The 17,851-nt window shown below is 34.8% G+C and overlaps 1 protein-coding gene across 1 annotated transcript in view; it reads left to right on the forward strand.

Moving 5' to 3' along the window:
• The window catches only part of LOC128546572 (uncharacterized), a 36,407-nt gene extending 24,710 nt beyond the window's left edge, over positions 1-11,697 (forward strand). The window contains exon 6 of the mRNA XM_053517375.1: positions 832-11,697. Coding sequence (XP_053373350.1) covers positions 832-4,637 — 3,806 coding nt within the window. The 3' untranslated portion in view covers positions 4,638-11,697. The remainder of the gene's footprint in view (positions 1-831) is intronic.
• Positions 11,698-17,851: the final 6,154 nt, after the last annotated feature.

The following is a 17,851-nucleotide window of genomic DNA, read 5'->3' on the forward strand; positions in this document are numbered from 1 at the left end:
CTTGACTCAGAATGTTGAAACTTTATAGACTGATTGGTCATGCAGAGTAGATGATTCGTATGGATTTTGTGCTCACTAAATCAAAGGTCAGTGGTACAGGGGTCAGATCATGAAAAAAACTATTTCCGATCAATAACATGATACCCTTTTCGCCCAGAACCTTCAAACTTCATGGGGTGATAGAGCTTACAGAGTACATGATCCGTATTGATTTTGGGGTCACTCGATGAAAGATCAAGGTCTCAGATCTTGAACATGGAAAGCTGTTTCCGATTGAATCGATTGAAAACCACTTGACCTAGAATATTGGAACTATATAGGATAATTGGATATGCAGAGCAGATCATCCATAATGATTTTGGGGTTACTCTATTAAAGACCAGGGTCACAGGGACCAATACATAGAAAAACAATTTTGATCAATAACTTCAGGACCATTTGACACAGAACCTTCAGACTTCATAGGGTGATACGATTTACAAAGTAGATGACCTCTATTGTTTTAGCGGTAACTCAATTAAAGGTCAAGGTTACAGGGACCAGAACATAGAAATCCGCTTCAGAGGGGCAAGAACATGGTAAACCGTTTCTAATTCATACCTTAAGAACCACTTGATCCAAGATATGACAATTTCACCGGATGATTAGACATGACGAGTAGATGACGAGAATTACATTTCTGTCAATAAGAAAACCATCAATGTCTCTTTAACTTTCGGTCGACCTGTCCCCCATTGACTTCTTGCCTATTGCTACTATTGCTACATGCGCTTTTCTACAAAAGTGTCTTCTAGTTACTTTGTATTATGCAGGGAAATACATTTTTTCCAGAGCTGCAGAGCTATTTAATAGACCTGTATCGTAAGGATTATCTGAAGACTGATCTTTCTCCACTTCTGCCTGAGGTAGAGATTGATGTGGAAAAAGTATATGTTCCTTTGAAAATGGAACGACGTAGAGGTAACAGTGCTGAAACAACATACATACACTCGTTGGACGAGTTATTTTATTGCGACGATGAACAGGCAAAAACAATTTACATTTCCGGAGACGCTGGAATAGGCAAAACAACATTTTGTCGAAAACTGATCTTGGAATGGTGTCGTGCTCACTCCATGTCTTCGCACATTTTTAATTCTATTTCCTCTGAGAATACACAACAGGAAACAGATGCATTCGCAAGTATTACTTCTCAGGAAAATAAAGCGGATCATATTGGATCTAACTACGACAAAAACTCTACACGAAGGAGAAGTGACAGCTCCGATGAAAGTGATTATTTCTTGTATGAATCAGACGATAACTTATTTGATAGTGCGAACAGTTCTGGGAGTAGCAGTCCTGTATTAACGGATGAGGAAATTGTAGCAGACGTTTATGATATAGCTAAAACATTTGAGACAGCAGTTATTGATAAAGATAAATCCACAGTTATGAAGCAGTTTATTTTTTTGTTTTTTATTTCCCTTCGAGATACTTACAAAGAACGGTCAGTTGAAGAGATGGCACAAAATCAGCTACTTAAAACAAAGAAAATGAGAGAACTTTTCAAGATTCTGGTAGCAAATGAGCCAGAGAACATGTTGTATATTTTAGACGGATTAGATGAATGGGCACCCCCAACTCCATTACCAAAGCATCCGAACGTTACCAAAGGTTTGCCATTGAGTTCGTGTGAGGGAAAATTTACAATTCTCTTTACAAGTCGTCCTTGGAAAGTTGAAACGTTAAGACCTAAACTAGGAGAATACGATTTTGATGTAAACATTCTAGGAATTGAAAAGACAGCTTCAAAAGATCTGGTTTGGCTGATCTTCGAAGAAATAACTTCGGACAAAGATGAGATTGATACCAGCGCTGTTCTGTTCTTGCAAGAAGTGGAGAAAATGAATATAGAATGCCTTAGTTCTGTTCCCCTACTCCTAAAGCTGCTTGTCTGCCTTTGGGAAAAAGATCATGAGCTAGCTGACAGTCAGACCGGAATTTACAGTTCTATCATAAGCAAGTTGTGCTCTTTGGCTATCAAGCGAAATTCAGACAATGATAAATTTCAAAGCTGGATATCACAACTAGAGGGAAAAAACTGCACATTTCCCCCCAGCCTTTACAAACACCCAGTCTTGCTGAAGTTTTCTGCGTTGATGTATACTCTTGGCAAGCTTTCATTCGAAAACATTTCTCCAAACATCCAAGGTGGAGCTCTGGTATTCAAAGACAAAGACTTAACGGATCACGGGGTATCTGAAGCTGAATATGAATTGAGTTTGATGATCGGTTTGTTATCACAAAAGAAAGTTATTGGAAGTTTAAAAATGTCTCCTACTCGATGCATCAGTTTCATGCACAAAACGTTTCAAGAATATTTTGCAGCATTATATATTTCAATGGTATTTCAACAGAATATGACAATAGTAGAAAAAATGCGAAAATATTTTTCCTCTTCTGAAACCATTATTCATGTGTTAAAAGTTTTAACATTTGTCAAAGAAATGTGTCCAGCACTTACTGACAAGGTTACTGAACAAATAGACATACACGAAAAAGACTTTATAGTAACCATTGAACGAAGTAAATTGACTCTGCAGACGAACATGAATAACAATACTAAACTCGTGACTGAATTTTTTATGACATATCAGATACGTGATATTTCAGTAAAATCATCCGATTTTGGTAAACATGCTCTTCATTTTCAAATGGAAATGAGAAATCTTCAAGTTTTAGAATTACACTCCGTTAAAATGACACCTTCCGCATTTAAACAGATGTTAGAATGTTTACCAGAAACATCAAACGGTGTATTTCTGAAATTATGCCATGTCGTTGTAAAAAACCCACGTAGCGGGGATGCTAACGTCCATGTTTCAGTTACATTAAATAATCTTAAGTCTATTGAAATAGATTTTATGAATATGTGTGGGATAGAGGTACAGTTTTCAGAACACATGAAAACAATGGACCGTGTTAAGTATCATGATGTCGATATGAATGAAAAAGAGCTTGAACAATTGTTGGAGCATATTCCTGATTCAGATCAAGATATTTTTCTCATATTGAGCGAACTACGTCTTAAAAATGTCATTAATGTGGACAGTAATACTCTGATAAAGAGAGTAAAACAAAGTTTAAATTTTAAAGAATGTCCTTTTGAAACGGAACATTTCAGAGGTGTTACTTTCTACTGGTCGAAAAAGAAACTAACTTGTAAGTATATATGGTTTTCTGAAGCTGCGACTCCTGTGGATGACCTATTTTCATTAATGAAACATGTTATACTAGATGTTACAACTGTTGTCCGAATAAAGACTGGTGACTCTTTTCAGAATACAACATTACATTATCGCGAATCCGATCTTGTCGTCATTTGGCTAGGTACTGAACTGTGTATAACCGCATTGATGCTAACATACATAAAAATTAAGGACAATGAGTTATGCGAACTGTTACAAAACGAGAAGCTGGACCGGCTCATATCATTAGAACTTAATAATATTACTGTAACGCATACGTCAAGTCATACACAGCAGTTAGCTCTGGCATGTAAAACATTAAAGATTCATCGGGGAAATATTTTCAGCAATATAACAATACGAGTTAGCAAGGCAGTGTCGTCCATTTTTGTAACAGATGTTACTATGACATTAAAATGCTTTGAACTATTAAGTGATACAAAAAGAGATCATTGTCAATTTGAATTTAAAAATGTATTATTTACAAACATCTTACACTCTATACATGATTCCAGCAAGAAACAAACAAATATGCAAGACGCAGAATCCCTGGCCATACTTCGGAGAGATAGAGCAAAAATAGAAAATGATTTAAACGAAACACTTGTGAGGATTTTATTGGACAGCAACATTGAGTCATTTGTACTCGACAACACTACTTTGACGTGTAGCTCAAGACATATTGGATTAAAAGAAGTAGTCCTACATCATTCTAGATTTTGGGCTAATCCGAAAGGTAGAAACATGTATCTAAAACGAGTCTCTTCGACAGAATCGACCTTATGTTTGTTTTTTAACTCCAGTTCAATACAACGTTTTCAACACAGATTGATATTGGATACAATCACTGTTACAGATGCCTCAAAGGGATTAGCAGGAAAACAGTTGGCTGTAGCAGTTCGTGATCTAACTATTAAACAAACAAACCTTAATAAAATCATCCTAAGACGCCTATCTGCAATGATGGATGTTTGCCTCGAAGATGTAACTTTGACAGTTACTGCTTTCCGTGCTTTACTTGAGCGTCCAGATGTTGCACATAAACATGAAAATATATCATCAATTGTTCTAAACAATATCACTTTAGCAGAAACAAATAATACATACGAAGTGGTAAAATATGACTGTTCGAACAACCTAACAATTAAAAATACGAATCTTTTAGACGTATCTATAATTTTTAGTCCAAAAGAGCGTTTTCATTTTCTGAGATCAATGCAGTCACACACAGCTAAAATACTTCTTGAAGATGTTACTATGACTGAGGAAGCTTATCGCCAAATGCGACGAAATGTATGGTATTTGACATTATCACGTTTTTCAGAAGAACTAGATGATCATAATATGGAATATTCTACGGTTGGTTCAGTTAAACGTAAAACTATCAAGCGGATGTCATTTTCCTGACGGGTGAATTAACCTATCGGTTCGACAAATATGTGAAATTCTTCATTTCATCTGTATCGGGTTAACAATGATAGAGCAAATTTAAAAGAACAACATTTTATACAAAACCTGTAAAATCGTGAACAAGATATCAGATCTCTTCGAAAAATTCTTTTCATTCCTTCTTGAAATTGAATAATGCATTTAAAGGCACTGGCCTCCAGATTTTGGCTAAAAAATTAAAATTAAAGTTTGGTCATATTATGAACACTAGAATAGAAGTTGTTATTTCTAACCTATCTAAAAATAACTACTCAAGAAAAAAGATGCTATCACCAGGAAAAGAACCGAACCGCGGCGGCAATAAAAGCTTTTCCGCTGTCTTTACAAAACTGCCACTGAGGACTTTATGTTAAGCGCGTTAAATACAGATGTTTACAGTGAAGACAGTTTACCTCGAATAAAGCATTACAGCGCTTTTTCGATTTTAGTGAACAAAATAGCAAAAACAACTAGTTTTCATGTGTTTCCATTACATATAGTATCAGTGGTTAAACTTGGGAAGGGCTGACTTCTAATGTTGCAATAACTTGTAGCCCAACCCATTTGCTTTTGTTACTTATTATGTATATGTGCTATGTATTATGTGTTCAAAAGCAATAAAATATTATTAAATCAAGTGGTTAAACTTCAAGGCTTTCTAAATATAGCATTTTTTCCCTGATACGATCTGGAGGCCAGTGCCTTTAAGTGATTTTACGTTATACAGTCTTGAATTCATTACAACTTGAATCACAAATTTGCTGTCGTATGTACCTTTGCCGTGAAGGGATGTGCAGATGGATATATCTACTTCTATGTGAGGCAAAGATGACCAGAATGTTTTATGTCAATCGTTCACAAAACTAAATAGAGAATACTGACTTTGATCATTTTGTTAACTAAGTTATATAAGTGGAGGACCGTCATTATTGTCGGAAACCCATTCTGATTTCGCTTAAATCAGCTTGTCATATGCAAGTTTATTATAATGTGTTATATGTATCTATGAAGAGTGTATATTGTGCATATATATTTGCCAGATATATGAACAAATCAGAAATTAAGATATTTATTATATCATAACAAATTCTTTATCAAACTATGTAAATGTATAAACTTAGCGTGTCTTTACAGCGGTCGACGCAATTGTGTCATAACAATGCTGTTATTTGTAAACAAATTTAGTTTATGTTACATAAGCAATGGATAGCATGTAGGATAAGAATGCCAACGATTCGGGTTCGACTCCCGGTCATGGTTTATATTCTGACTAGTTTTCATTGCAAGGTCCTTTGCTTGAATTGATACTATTCAAGCAATAATGGGCCAGACTTCATGCTGGGGCGGTAAAATAACACATGTTGGTATTATCGATACACACAAATATGTTCATTGTATGACATATATTTATTATATTTTCTGGGGTTTTTTCCGGGCCGTAGAATTCATTCAATGTTTTTTTTTATATCTTGGCGGTTCGAGTTTGCTATAATTACTCTACATGGTCGCGTTCTTTTTTTCAAAGGATCTTTTTGTAGATTATTTTATATTGTTACTGTAATGTAATTGTTCGTATCTTGTGCATAATATATATTTAAACACTTGCAAATATTTGTAGCAGCCCAGATGTTAGATTAAAGAAAAGGAAGATAACGGCTAATGATTTTTCAAAATTGCATTGCATATAAAAATTATATGAGAAACAACTACAGGAAATATAATTACTGTAAGAAGAAAGTAATCTAGTGTTTCCTCACCAATCATATCCCAAACAAAAAAAATCAAGTAACAAATGGTACCAAAATCGTGAATAAATGGTGAACAAATCGGAATTTGCTGATTTATTAACACCATTTGTTTACGATTCATTTCATGAATCGGAAGCAAATCTGGTTTTGCAGAGAAAGTCCCTCCCCCATTCATTGCAGATAACTGATTTGTTCACCATTCATTAGAAACAGATATTTTGTGCAGTACCATTTATTACCGAATCATTAAAAAGTAAAGTTGTGACTTTTTTGGCGGGAAACACGAGTATTGTCAGCCATCTTTAATGCATTTTGGCGGGATAACTGAAATACACAGAGACACCACATCCTCTAAAATACTGGAATTTTAACTGTTATGAAGTAAGTGCAAATGTTTGATTGTCTAATATAGTTGTAAAAGGACATGCTTAAGTGCATACATTAACTATTTACACTATATTTGAAGCTGTTAAGTTTTTAGGAAATAATTACAAGATTGACATATGTTTTCATGACAACTTTAAAGAAATTTTATTAATTAGATCTGATATGCATAATGTTCTAATATGTATCATATTTTTGAATTTTGCAATAATTATTGCTATACTGTAAGTAGAATCTATATATTTCATGTTGTTCTTTTCTTACTAGAACATTTAGTTTGCCATTTTTATAGTTATATGCTACCCTTTCTAGAGAATTACAATTCGTCCTCAGACTTTTTGTACCCATGCTTTCGTCCCTTAAAAATAATGCTGAGTTATTAGTACGATTCATTACCGATTCATTAGCACGATTTATTACCGATTTATTAGTGCCCTGATTTCCAAATTCCTTTCATTTCAACTTCAGCATACCCGATTTGTTACCGATTCATTATTTAGCAAAACAATTTAAAGTCCTGATTTGTTACCGATTTATTAAATGATTTGTTTATGCTGCGTTTACACTTAGCCACGATGTCCACGATGTCCACGATTTAAAGAAAAGCTCGGAGCTCCACGATTTATTGCACGAATTTTGTATTACTACGCTTTCCTACGCTTTCTTACGCTCTCAGTACGTTTTGTTACTACCTGCAGCGTTTTATTACGAAACCATCACGATTCTGGTCGAGATCTGCCACGATTTTCATCACGTTCTCTGAAGTTCTCTTACGATATCCACGAATTGCTATCACGTTTTGTCACGTTCTGTTTAGATCCCTCACGTTATCACGTTTTGTTAAGCTCTCCTCCGATTTATGGCCACGATTTGATCAAGACTGTCACGTTTTCAGCACGATTGAAGTATAAATAGGAGGCATGGGTCATCCTCTCATTCTCTGCTGAGATTCCAAAGAGGAACGAGCTATGCATCAAAGAGCTGAACAATATGCTGAATTTGCAATTTTCGTGTATGCCTATAACAGTTACTCGTCGACAGCAGCAACAAGGGACGGAACAGGGCAGGATAGAAGGGAGAGGAAGGAGAAGAAGAAATAGAAAGCCAAAGACCTGCTGGTTGAGACCATAGTTAAGTGGAAACCGAAGGCACCAACTGGGACAATACCCTCAACTTTTCAACACAGAACTAAGGCGTGAAGATGTCGGCTCCAACGTCAACTATGTAAGGATGCCTCAAGGTCTAGTGGAACTTAGAATCGTGTTTCCAAGTTCACCAAGATCCCCATACGATGGAGCATCAAGATCTGATGCGCTACGTTAAGGTCGGTTAAGCTGCATTACGCTCTACAACGATTTCCACGTTCTGTCACGCTCTCTTAAGATCTAAGATAAATCGGGATAATCGTGGCAAAATTTTTGACTCTCAAAAATTTTGTCACGATCCTTACGATCATCACGATTCCATGAAGTTCCCTTAAGATCACCACGATTCGATCCCACGAGCCCCCACGCTCACCACGCTTCTCTCAAATCGTGGACATCGTGGACATCGTGGCTAAGTGTAAACGCAGCATTACGATTTATTACCGATTCATTATGTCATTTGCATACCATTTGAATCGTGATCAAATCGTGAAAAAATCACCCGATTTGTTTACCATTTATTACAACGATTCATTCCAATCTTTTTTTTTGTTTGGGATCTAACTGGGCTAAATGTAAAAGTAACTGCTTATGTAAAGCTATATTCGCAATGAAATCATGTATTAAAGACGCCCGCTACAGTTTCGTAATTTTTTTCTCAATAATAGATTTTGATGAAATGTTTTGTATTAAAAGATCATGTTATGATGTATTGAAAAATAAAACAAAAATACTAGGTCACCGGCTTTGTTTCAATTTAATTTGCCCCAAGATATGGTGCTATTTTAAACATTTTTCAAAATTTCTGTAATCCTAATATATATTTTAGTAAAGTACAGTAATCAGCATAAATTTGATTATCTAAGCATTCTTATTACGGAAAACAATATATCTATTTGAAACATGCTCAGAGAAATCAAAAGAACATGATTTTGTAAAAAAAAAGGAATACTTGTTCAGCAGACCCAAGGGCTATTTTTGCATATTTTTGTCAGTTTTAAGTTGGTACTTCTGCTATTAATTTTATCTAGTTTCACATAATAGAATTTAATCAAACTCTGCACATACCTTTGGTTATGTCTACCTAATCTAAAACAAAAAGAAAAGTGATAGGTCACCATATTAGATTTCGCTTATATCAAATTACAACGAGATGGGGTGTGGCGGGTATTTATACAACGCAGGTTGGCACGAAATACTCTTTCAGTGTTTGAGCAAATGACTTAGAAATGTATATATACAACTATCAAACGGCAGATTTCTTAATAATCGGATTTTAAGGTGTTTCTGAAGCATTTTGATGGCATAGAACGATGAAAGTTTCCGCCTTTTTTTAACAAAACCTATAATTTACGAATGTACGGTACGGGTACGGTACGGGATTAGAAACAGCTGTGACTCAATGCAGAGTTGGAGCGGTGGTATAAATAACAGACTCCAGTATATGTCGGATCGAAGCAATTTGAACTAAAAGAACTTTAAATGTATGTATTTTGTAACCATGCTATGGTGATACTTATCCTAACCTTTAGTCAGTATATTATACATTTTGTACATTAAATGCATGCAAACATACAATAATTTGCGAATTTTGCCGTACGCGACATTAGATAATCACTTCCGGGCATGCGCAGAAGACCGCACCAACACTGCAGTGAGTTACATCGAAACCAAATTGGCACGGTGTTGGGGTAAATATCGACCCGTCCGGAAAAACTGTAGTGAGTGCCTTTAAAACACAGTAGAACAAGTTTATATTGTACTATATTCACCAAATGCACAGGTTATTCACGGTAACATGTGTATTTTGTGTTTACACAGATGCTGTGGAGTATTTGTCAACTGTTTTACATACATATTGCAGCTTTAAAGAAAAATATTTGATTTTTTCTTTGTTTCATGATTTTCTGATTCTACCTGTATTTAAAAGTCCTTCAAAAATAAATTAATCGATAGTTCTATCTTAGACATTGCACATTGTTGATGTTATATGCCGTTACAACACAACGATATTTGTTTACTTTTTGACACACCAGAGGATAAATCATTGGTTGTACGTATGTATGTATATTTAAGAATTTCCAAAATTTTTCCCTTGATTCTTGGTCTGTCCTGTTTATTGAAAGTTATCGAAGGCTTTAATTCAATGTGTCTAAAAAAACGTAAGCATAAAGTAAAATTTTTACAAAACAAAATATTTACATGATATTTTTATAACTTTAGTCGAGTGCATAATACACTACAATGAAAAATCATATGATAATAACACACATTCAAATGATTTAAATTGTAATTATAATGACTTTTTTATTGACGATGTTTCCTCAAGTGACTTAATATATTGTCTTTTTTCTGTTGGGTTTAATGTCATACCGACACAATTATAAGTCATATGGCGACTTTCGAGCTTTTGGTGGCGGAGGAAGACCCAAGGTGCTCCTCCGTACATTACTTCATCACGAGTTGAGTAAAACTACCGGTCGGCCGTTAGCCAGCTGGATGGTTTGCTCACAAAAGAGTTAGATGCCTCGAGCGAGGTACAAACCCACATCGGTGAGGGGCAAGTGGTTCAAAGTAGGCGACCTTTATCACTCTGCCAAGCAACTTATACGCATGTGCGACTTTATATTTAGAAAACATCTTGCGCGCGTCACTATCCTATTTTAGTAAGTTTTTTTAGCAATCACCATGGTCTTTTTATTAGGCTTGCTCCAGCAAAAGATAAATAGAAATCAAGTTATATGAGATCAATTCTGATATAGCATTCAGTGCTATTACGAAAATAATTCAACGACTGGAAGTGATGTCAAAAAGTGACATCAAAACATAAAAGACCTCCTAAAACTTTATACCAGTACTCTTGGAAGGGTCTCGTTGAGCAGATTTAGAAAATGTAAGGCTTTATAGATCTATTTCTTTCCTCTTTTAGGTATTCGAATCAGAATATGTCAACATAAGTCACTCAAATATAAAATGTTTTTCACCTTTATTGCTCAAGAGAATATCTCCATGTGTTTGGTGCCCTACGGAATGGTTTGAAAATGTCTGTAAGTTCGCAGTGTCCAAATGGAAGCAAAATTATTCGTACGTAAAATACAATTCTTCATCCCTAAAGTTCGATTGTAGACGTGATGTGGTATCACAAGAAAGATTTTCAAATGGCCTGTGGCCTCTATTCTGTTATGTCTAGATATGATTACAACTAGCGGGTAATAGTTATTAATGATATGTACAATATTGTAAATAGACTACTATTATTGGATTTCGAACATGGGACCGTGACGTAGTTCCATACGTTAAAGGGCAGTCACGGCAGCTCAATGACCGAAATCGAATTATAGCTATAAAGTTAAGTTATTAACCATGTTTAAATGTTGATTTCACTGTACAGTATGATTTACAATTTTTCATTTAACACATCTCTTCTGCTTATATTTGTTAACTAAATGCTTATATTTCGTTTCGATAAGCTTTTGAAACTTAACAAATTCGCAGATTTTACGAATCGTGTGATGCAATTACTATTCCTCACATATGTATACATGTTTCTGTTACTATTATATGTAGATATAATATACATATGTGTTTGCATCTCATTTATAATTGGAATTGATATTCAATATTCATCTTAATATGCATTTGTTATTTGTACATTGAACTTATATTGTACCTATTGTTTTGTACTTATGCTTTGTAAATTGAAATGTTATATTATAATATGTACTCTTCAATCTTTGGAGGCAGTAAAGATATCTATCTACACTAAGTCTTTACTGTTTTGGTGTCGCCTTAGCTTCAAGACAAAGCTGTCAGATCATGGATGTCTCTGTATTTTGACAGTGACAAATCTAAAGTATTATCAGTAAACTTATTTTACTTTTGAATGCTATAGATCAATTAATTCAAAAGAGTAACCATATTTTTTAATAGAGAGAAGAGAGAGAGAGATTTTAGGTAGGTAATTTTGGGCTTTGGGATGAATAAATGATATTTAAAGAACAACATACCTTACTCACTCTATGTCGTGAGGAAATCAATTATTCACTGCTTCCATGCTGCTAATAGATACAAAAACAACAAACAAGAAATGTAAGATATTTGACTGCATTCCATTGTACAAAAATACGAATATATTTTACTTGTAACTGTCAGCTATTACGATGATGTACGATATGGAAGTGACCTGTAGAAGAGTGGTGTAAGTGCACCACTCAGCCTCAAAACATACTTTCTAGCATATAACTGCTGTTCTTGACACCTTTTTGGGGTGTTTTAACAAGTGAGGAAACGTGTATTAACAGAGAGATTCTCGCGCTCATGTGCATTTATAATACATTTTTATATGTGTGTTCCGTGGTAAAGCGTAAACGTATTACGACCCCAAAACGGATAATTTAAATGGAAATGGCGTCAACGTAAAATCAAAGCCCTTAAGGGACTGATAGCCTGTGCTTATTGAGTGATATTTCAACCGATACCGCTGTAGAATGAACATTTAATCGCGCATATACCTGTCACGCTGTGAACAATGTTGGTAGAGGTCCACTGGACAATGCTACATGTCAAATATTTATGCTCTTTGCATTGTGGTTCGAGACAAGAAGGGTTTTCCCTACACAACTCTACGTAAAACTAAGTTTGTCCAAGGGTGGGGCCAATTTCAACCCAAACCTTTATCCTAAACACTAACCCTAACCCTAGAGCGGAGTGGTTTCGATTGTGAGATATAAAGTTCGTTATTATTCTAGAATCCATTGTTGCTTTTTTGTTGTTTTAAATAGTAGTCATCCATTGCTCACACACTCGCACAATACCAAAATTATGTAAAAAAAAATGGGACTATTTTTACACGTCCAGAATATTTGTGTGATGCGGTCTCATAGAAATAGAAGGAAAACTCAAACGACGCGAGTTTGAAACTTGGTAGATCTAGTTAATTTAGAGCTATAACCATTTGCTAAAGCACTGGCTAAAACAACTCAGATATTCCTGCGCATTTCATGAACTTAATGACGTTGAGGGCGAATGTATTCATAGAACAGCGTTATTGAATATTTATTCTTCAAAATCAGTAATGAGGGTCATCCCTCGGGATATGATAGTGCCCCATGGGGAAAATTTGACCTCATGACCGATATGGCAGAAAATCGATATCAGGGGAGACAACGGCAATATCTATTGTCTCCGATAAAGCCTGATAACAAATGCTAGTATTATTACCTGGTTATTTATTTCAATTTCAAGAGGTTTTCAATAAGAGATTAAACAAGCATAATTGACATGCCACTTCAGTTACAAAATATGAAAAAGAAGGGACTTTTCATAAGAAATTAAACAAGAGCTCCGCCAAGCGGGGCAATATACGCCCTAAGGGTTAGATCAGAGGATGGGAGCAAAATTTAAAGAACTTGACTGTTGAAGCCCAAAGGACTGGAACAACAAAGGGAAGAACTTCAAAAAACTAGAATGTGTCTGTAGGACACAGGGTGTGCCCCCACTGATACATTTGTCACAAATAAGGGGAAATAATTCAAATGTTTGCAGTCTTAACGGGGTAAAGCCTCAACAGAAACATTTCATGAAAAGGATTCATTGTTCTAGGCCATATACTTTTTGAGCTATGAGCATTACAAAAAAAAATCCACTATTTTGGCTATTTCAAGGGCCGTAACTCTGCAATAAGCGCTTAGATTCTCATTAAGAATGCTAAGTGTGCAAGGTAACATTATGGTTAAAGTTTAACACCCTATGGCTTATCCTACACCAACGTGAAGTTATTGGTCCTGGCTACCCTTTAAACAAAGATCGGGTAATTGGGATAGCTGAGAGTTTGAGGGGAGGTTATTGAATGTGACAGGGAAGTGTTCAGTGGGAGAGTTTTTCATTATTTTGATCATACTAGTATTTGAAAGATATTCGACCTGGTTTTAGCCGCATACAACCACAAAAGATACCCATACTAAGGCCATTTCAAACTAGCAACAATTTAAGTGTATTTTTCACAAGTCAAGGACCTTAACTCTAATCTGGCTGAGTGAAATCCCAAACAGAACACCAGGTGCGCCACTTCACATGCTATAATATAACAATCCTTTAAAGTTTTATGACTCTTAAGTCAAATACTTTTTGAGATACAAGTGACACAAAGTTGTGCCCAATTTATGCATATTTTTGTCAATCAAGGGTCATAATTCTGGTCTGACTGATAAAAATTCAGAACAAAATCCCATGTGCACAACTTAACATGCTGAATAATATTCTTGCAACGTTTCATAATACTTGGTCAAATACTTTATGAGATACATGCGACACAAACTTAGGTCCTTTCTATGCCTATTTTAGACTAAGTCAAGGACCATAACTCTAATCTGACTGTGTGAGATCCAAATTTAAACCCCTGATGCACTGCTTCCCGTGCTGAATAATAATCCTGTGGGTCAAATACCTTTTGAGACATAAATGATTCAAGTTCGGACAGACAGAAGAACGGACGGACAAGGGCAACTTTAAGCCCCACTCTCCCATTTTATTTTATGGGGGGAGGCACAAAATCAATTCTAAGCTAAGGTGTTTAGGAGAAGTAGCCATGACCATGATAAACTTAGTGATTAATTCGGTGATATTTTCGGCCTTTGACAGACAGACAGACGTTCATATGTTGCGGAAAAGGAGGCAAGGTACAAAGCAGAGATCGTGTAAGTATATCGGAATTTCCAGCGACGTAACTCAAAATATTGAGACACGTTACTAAAATGTTGAGATACGTCTCTCTCTCTTTCGAGTTAGTATGTCGGAATCTCAAGTTATTAAATAGAAATTACGAGTTACTTTGTCGAAATTTATAGTCTCTATATTTTAATTTACGTACGTTGTATTTCAAAATTTCGAGTTAGCGTTGATAAATGGTGCGCACCTGGTACTTAAGCTCTTCTGTACATTTCATTTTACATTTTTCTTACAACGAAAGATATGTGGCGTTTAGGATTTTTTGGAGCTAATAACTCGAAATTTTGAGATACGAGATAATATGTTATTAAGACGAAATTTCGAATTTCTTACTCAAATTTCGAGTTTCGAAATTTTGAGTTACATATGTCGAAATTATACAATAATGCTAAATGCCAAGCGTTTAGCATCTCGAATTCATTCGATTATTTATCATCTTTGTTTTACAAATATACGTTTTACTTAGATTAGTTCATGTACTTACACCGAATCAGAATCCGGATTCGATTCGATAACGGTATTTTCTTCCCGTTTCGAAATCGGTTAGGGCTTTCATATACGCTGAAAATTGATCTGAATCTCTGGTTAAAAATATATAAATCGACAAAATTGTTAAAAAGGTGACCTTTTCAGACTAGACTACATTCGGTAACTCAACCGGAGGAATTTTCGTTTTGTTCATTTCCACATATCGGCTCTGTTTCGGCGATATGTGGAATTACCCATTGATCATGATTCATTCTAGTCTTTTTCAGCCCAGTTTCGGTTTTGGTTCGGTGTGTATATGAAATTGCCTTTATGATAGTAATGCACATTTCATACATTAAAAAGGCTTTGTGACCAATACGTTCAAAAATGGAATCATGCTATTCATATATAAAATATGAAAACATATTAAGATCTCATCAGTTGCAGAATGCCGAAGATTACATGTAAATGAAACTAACAGAGAAAACAGATTATGCAAGCTATTTAATCAAAATGTGATTGAATCTGAGTATCATTTTATGTTGACCTGTAGTAGATATAAAAAAAAAACAATGGGGTACTTTACCTGAGCTACTGTACCCTAATTATCTAATGTCGACGAGAAGTAAAAATAAAATGCTTAAAACAGAAAAAAAAACTCAAAGAATCTATGTCGTAAATAAAATTTACTTTGAAAGTATAACTGTTTCCTAATATCATGTGCTCCTGATATTATTTTAATATATGTATATGTATAGGTAAGAGATTTCATATAGCCCGTAAATGTGTAATTATGTGTCTTAATTTTACCATCTATATTATAGTATGTATTTTGCCATTACGTAGTTGTAAACGGCCGAATGCAATTTTATAATTTCGATATAATTTTGAAACCTTACTGCCTTTGAACTTTATGATATAACGTAACTTATCTAAATATTAATTAATTAAGTTCAATGCGTTTCACACTTTTCTGGATTTACTTTAATTTAGCAATTTAGATTGAATATATTCTTAAGCTTTGATGAAATAAAAGAGGATTAATTTCATCCTATTTGAAAGTAAAATTATCTAGGAGGCTTTAATTAATTACTTTTGGTACCTAGGCTGGTTATTAATTATTTTCAGGGGTCGTTTGGTTCAGTGAACTACGGTGTTTCTTTGTTTTATCTCTTCGTCTTGTAGGGTTGTATGAGCGCTAGTGCGAGATGATACGGCGGAGATGCGGAGCTAACCTGGCTCCCTGGCTGCATGTTTATTTTTTTTTAATACTGCAAACCCTTTATAGTTAAATTTTAAGCCACTAAAATAGCACATTTTATCTGGTGGCTAAACCATACGTATGTGTTAGGAGCCAGGGGAAATAAACTTGAAGTGTCAATATAGAAACAACCTGCTGGAGGTACTTCCACTGTTAATGAAGGAAATTTATATGTGAAATATGACAGAACAAACATAGGGACGTGAGCCAGTCTAATGCGGAGTAACGATGCGAAAACGTGTTATTAATCTCGTACTTTTGCATTGTGTTTCCGTGTGTTCGCGTCGTATAATCGCAAATTAAGAGCGAAATTTACTATATCACAATATAATAACGCAAAAATACGTTATCGAGATGCGAAGGTGAAACAGTACAACAATATCAATTTCGTACTTTTGTCATCGTACTTCCGCGTCTTTGCATCGTATTGCCGCGCCATCACATCGTACCTTCGCGTCTTCGCATCATATTGTAAGATGTACATTTCACCAGAACACCCTTCCATAAAAATAAACGCATTGTACAGAACGTATACATTCAGTTACCAAAATCATGGTGTCATTTTTAGTACAGTGACAATGAACACCCTTTATTTGTGAATCAAAGAAAAGTATATTTTAGAGGAAAACAAACAATCTCAGAAAAAAAGATAATTTAATCGTATTTATTTTTGTTCTCAAAAGTAATGATACTGGTACGTCTGTTTACGTTGGATACAAGATGTGGAACATTTTCAGAGTTATAACACTTACTAATACATCGTATGAATGAATGTAATAAATAAACAAGCTTTAAAAAAAGACTGAACGTACGTACACATATGTACATCGAATGAAGACAAAGGCTAAGGGAGCAAACTCTTCTACATTAAATCATTTATACTAGCATTTGTTATCCGGCTTTATCGAAATATCAAAAAAGATCTTGATCAGAAATGCTGTGACAACTTACTAAGTGAATGAATGGCCAGATATGGATCACGACTTGACGTATTCACGTTTCATTAAATCCTCGCAGGTGTGGACTTTATAAAGTCTATCAAACCAAACGATGAAAATCGATCCGTCTCATCAATTTCAAAAAGTGATGATATATATACATGACTCCAGATATATATGAAATCTTAAAGCTCATGATAAAACTTGTATTTACATTACGATTATACTGAATACTGGTTTAGATGTTGATCTAAATATGGATTTAAAATAGAATTTAATATTTAAAAAGTAGGAGATTTCCTCTAAGAAAATGTCTTGTCTGCGAGTGGCAGTTTATGACGTTATTGCGAGACGTTTAAGGTAAGTTTCATCACCAGTAGTGAATTTCGTGAGATTTTATATTCAATTGATACAGTCTTCAAACGTTTTAAAGTTTATTCTCTATGCTCAAGAGTAAATAAATTATTCTCTATTTTAGCATGACGAATGTAATGAATAACAAAAAACTAAGAAGAACTAAAAT

Source organism: Mercenaria mercenaria, chromosome 11 (assembly GCF_021730395.1).
Source record: "Mercenaria mercenaria strain notata chromosome 11, MADL_Memer_1, whole genome shotgun sequence".
Lineage (NCBI taxonomy): Eukaryota > Metazoa > Mollusca > Bivalvia > Venerida > Veneridae > Mercenaria > Mercenaria mercenaria.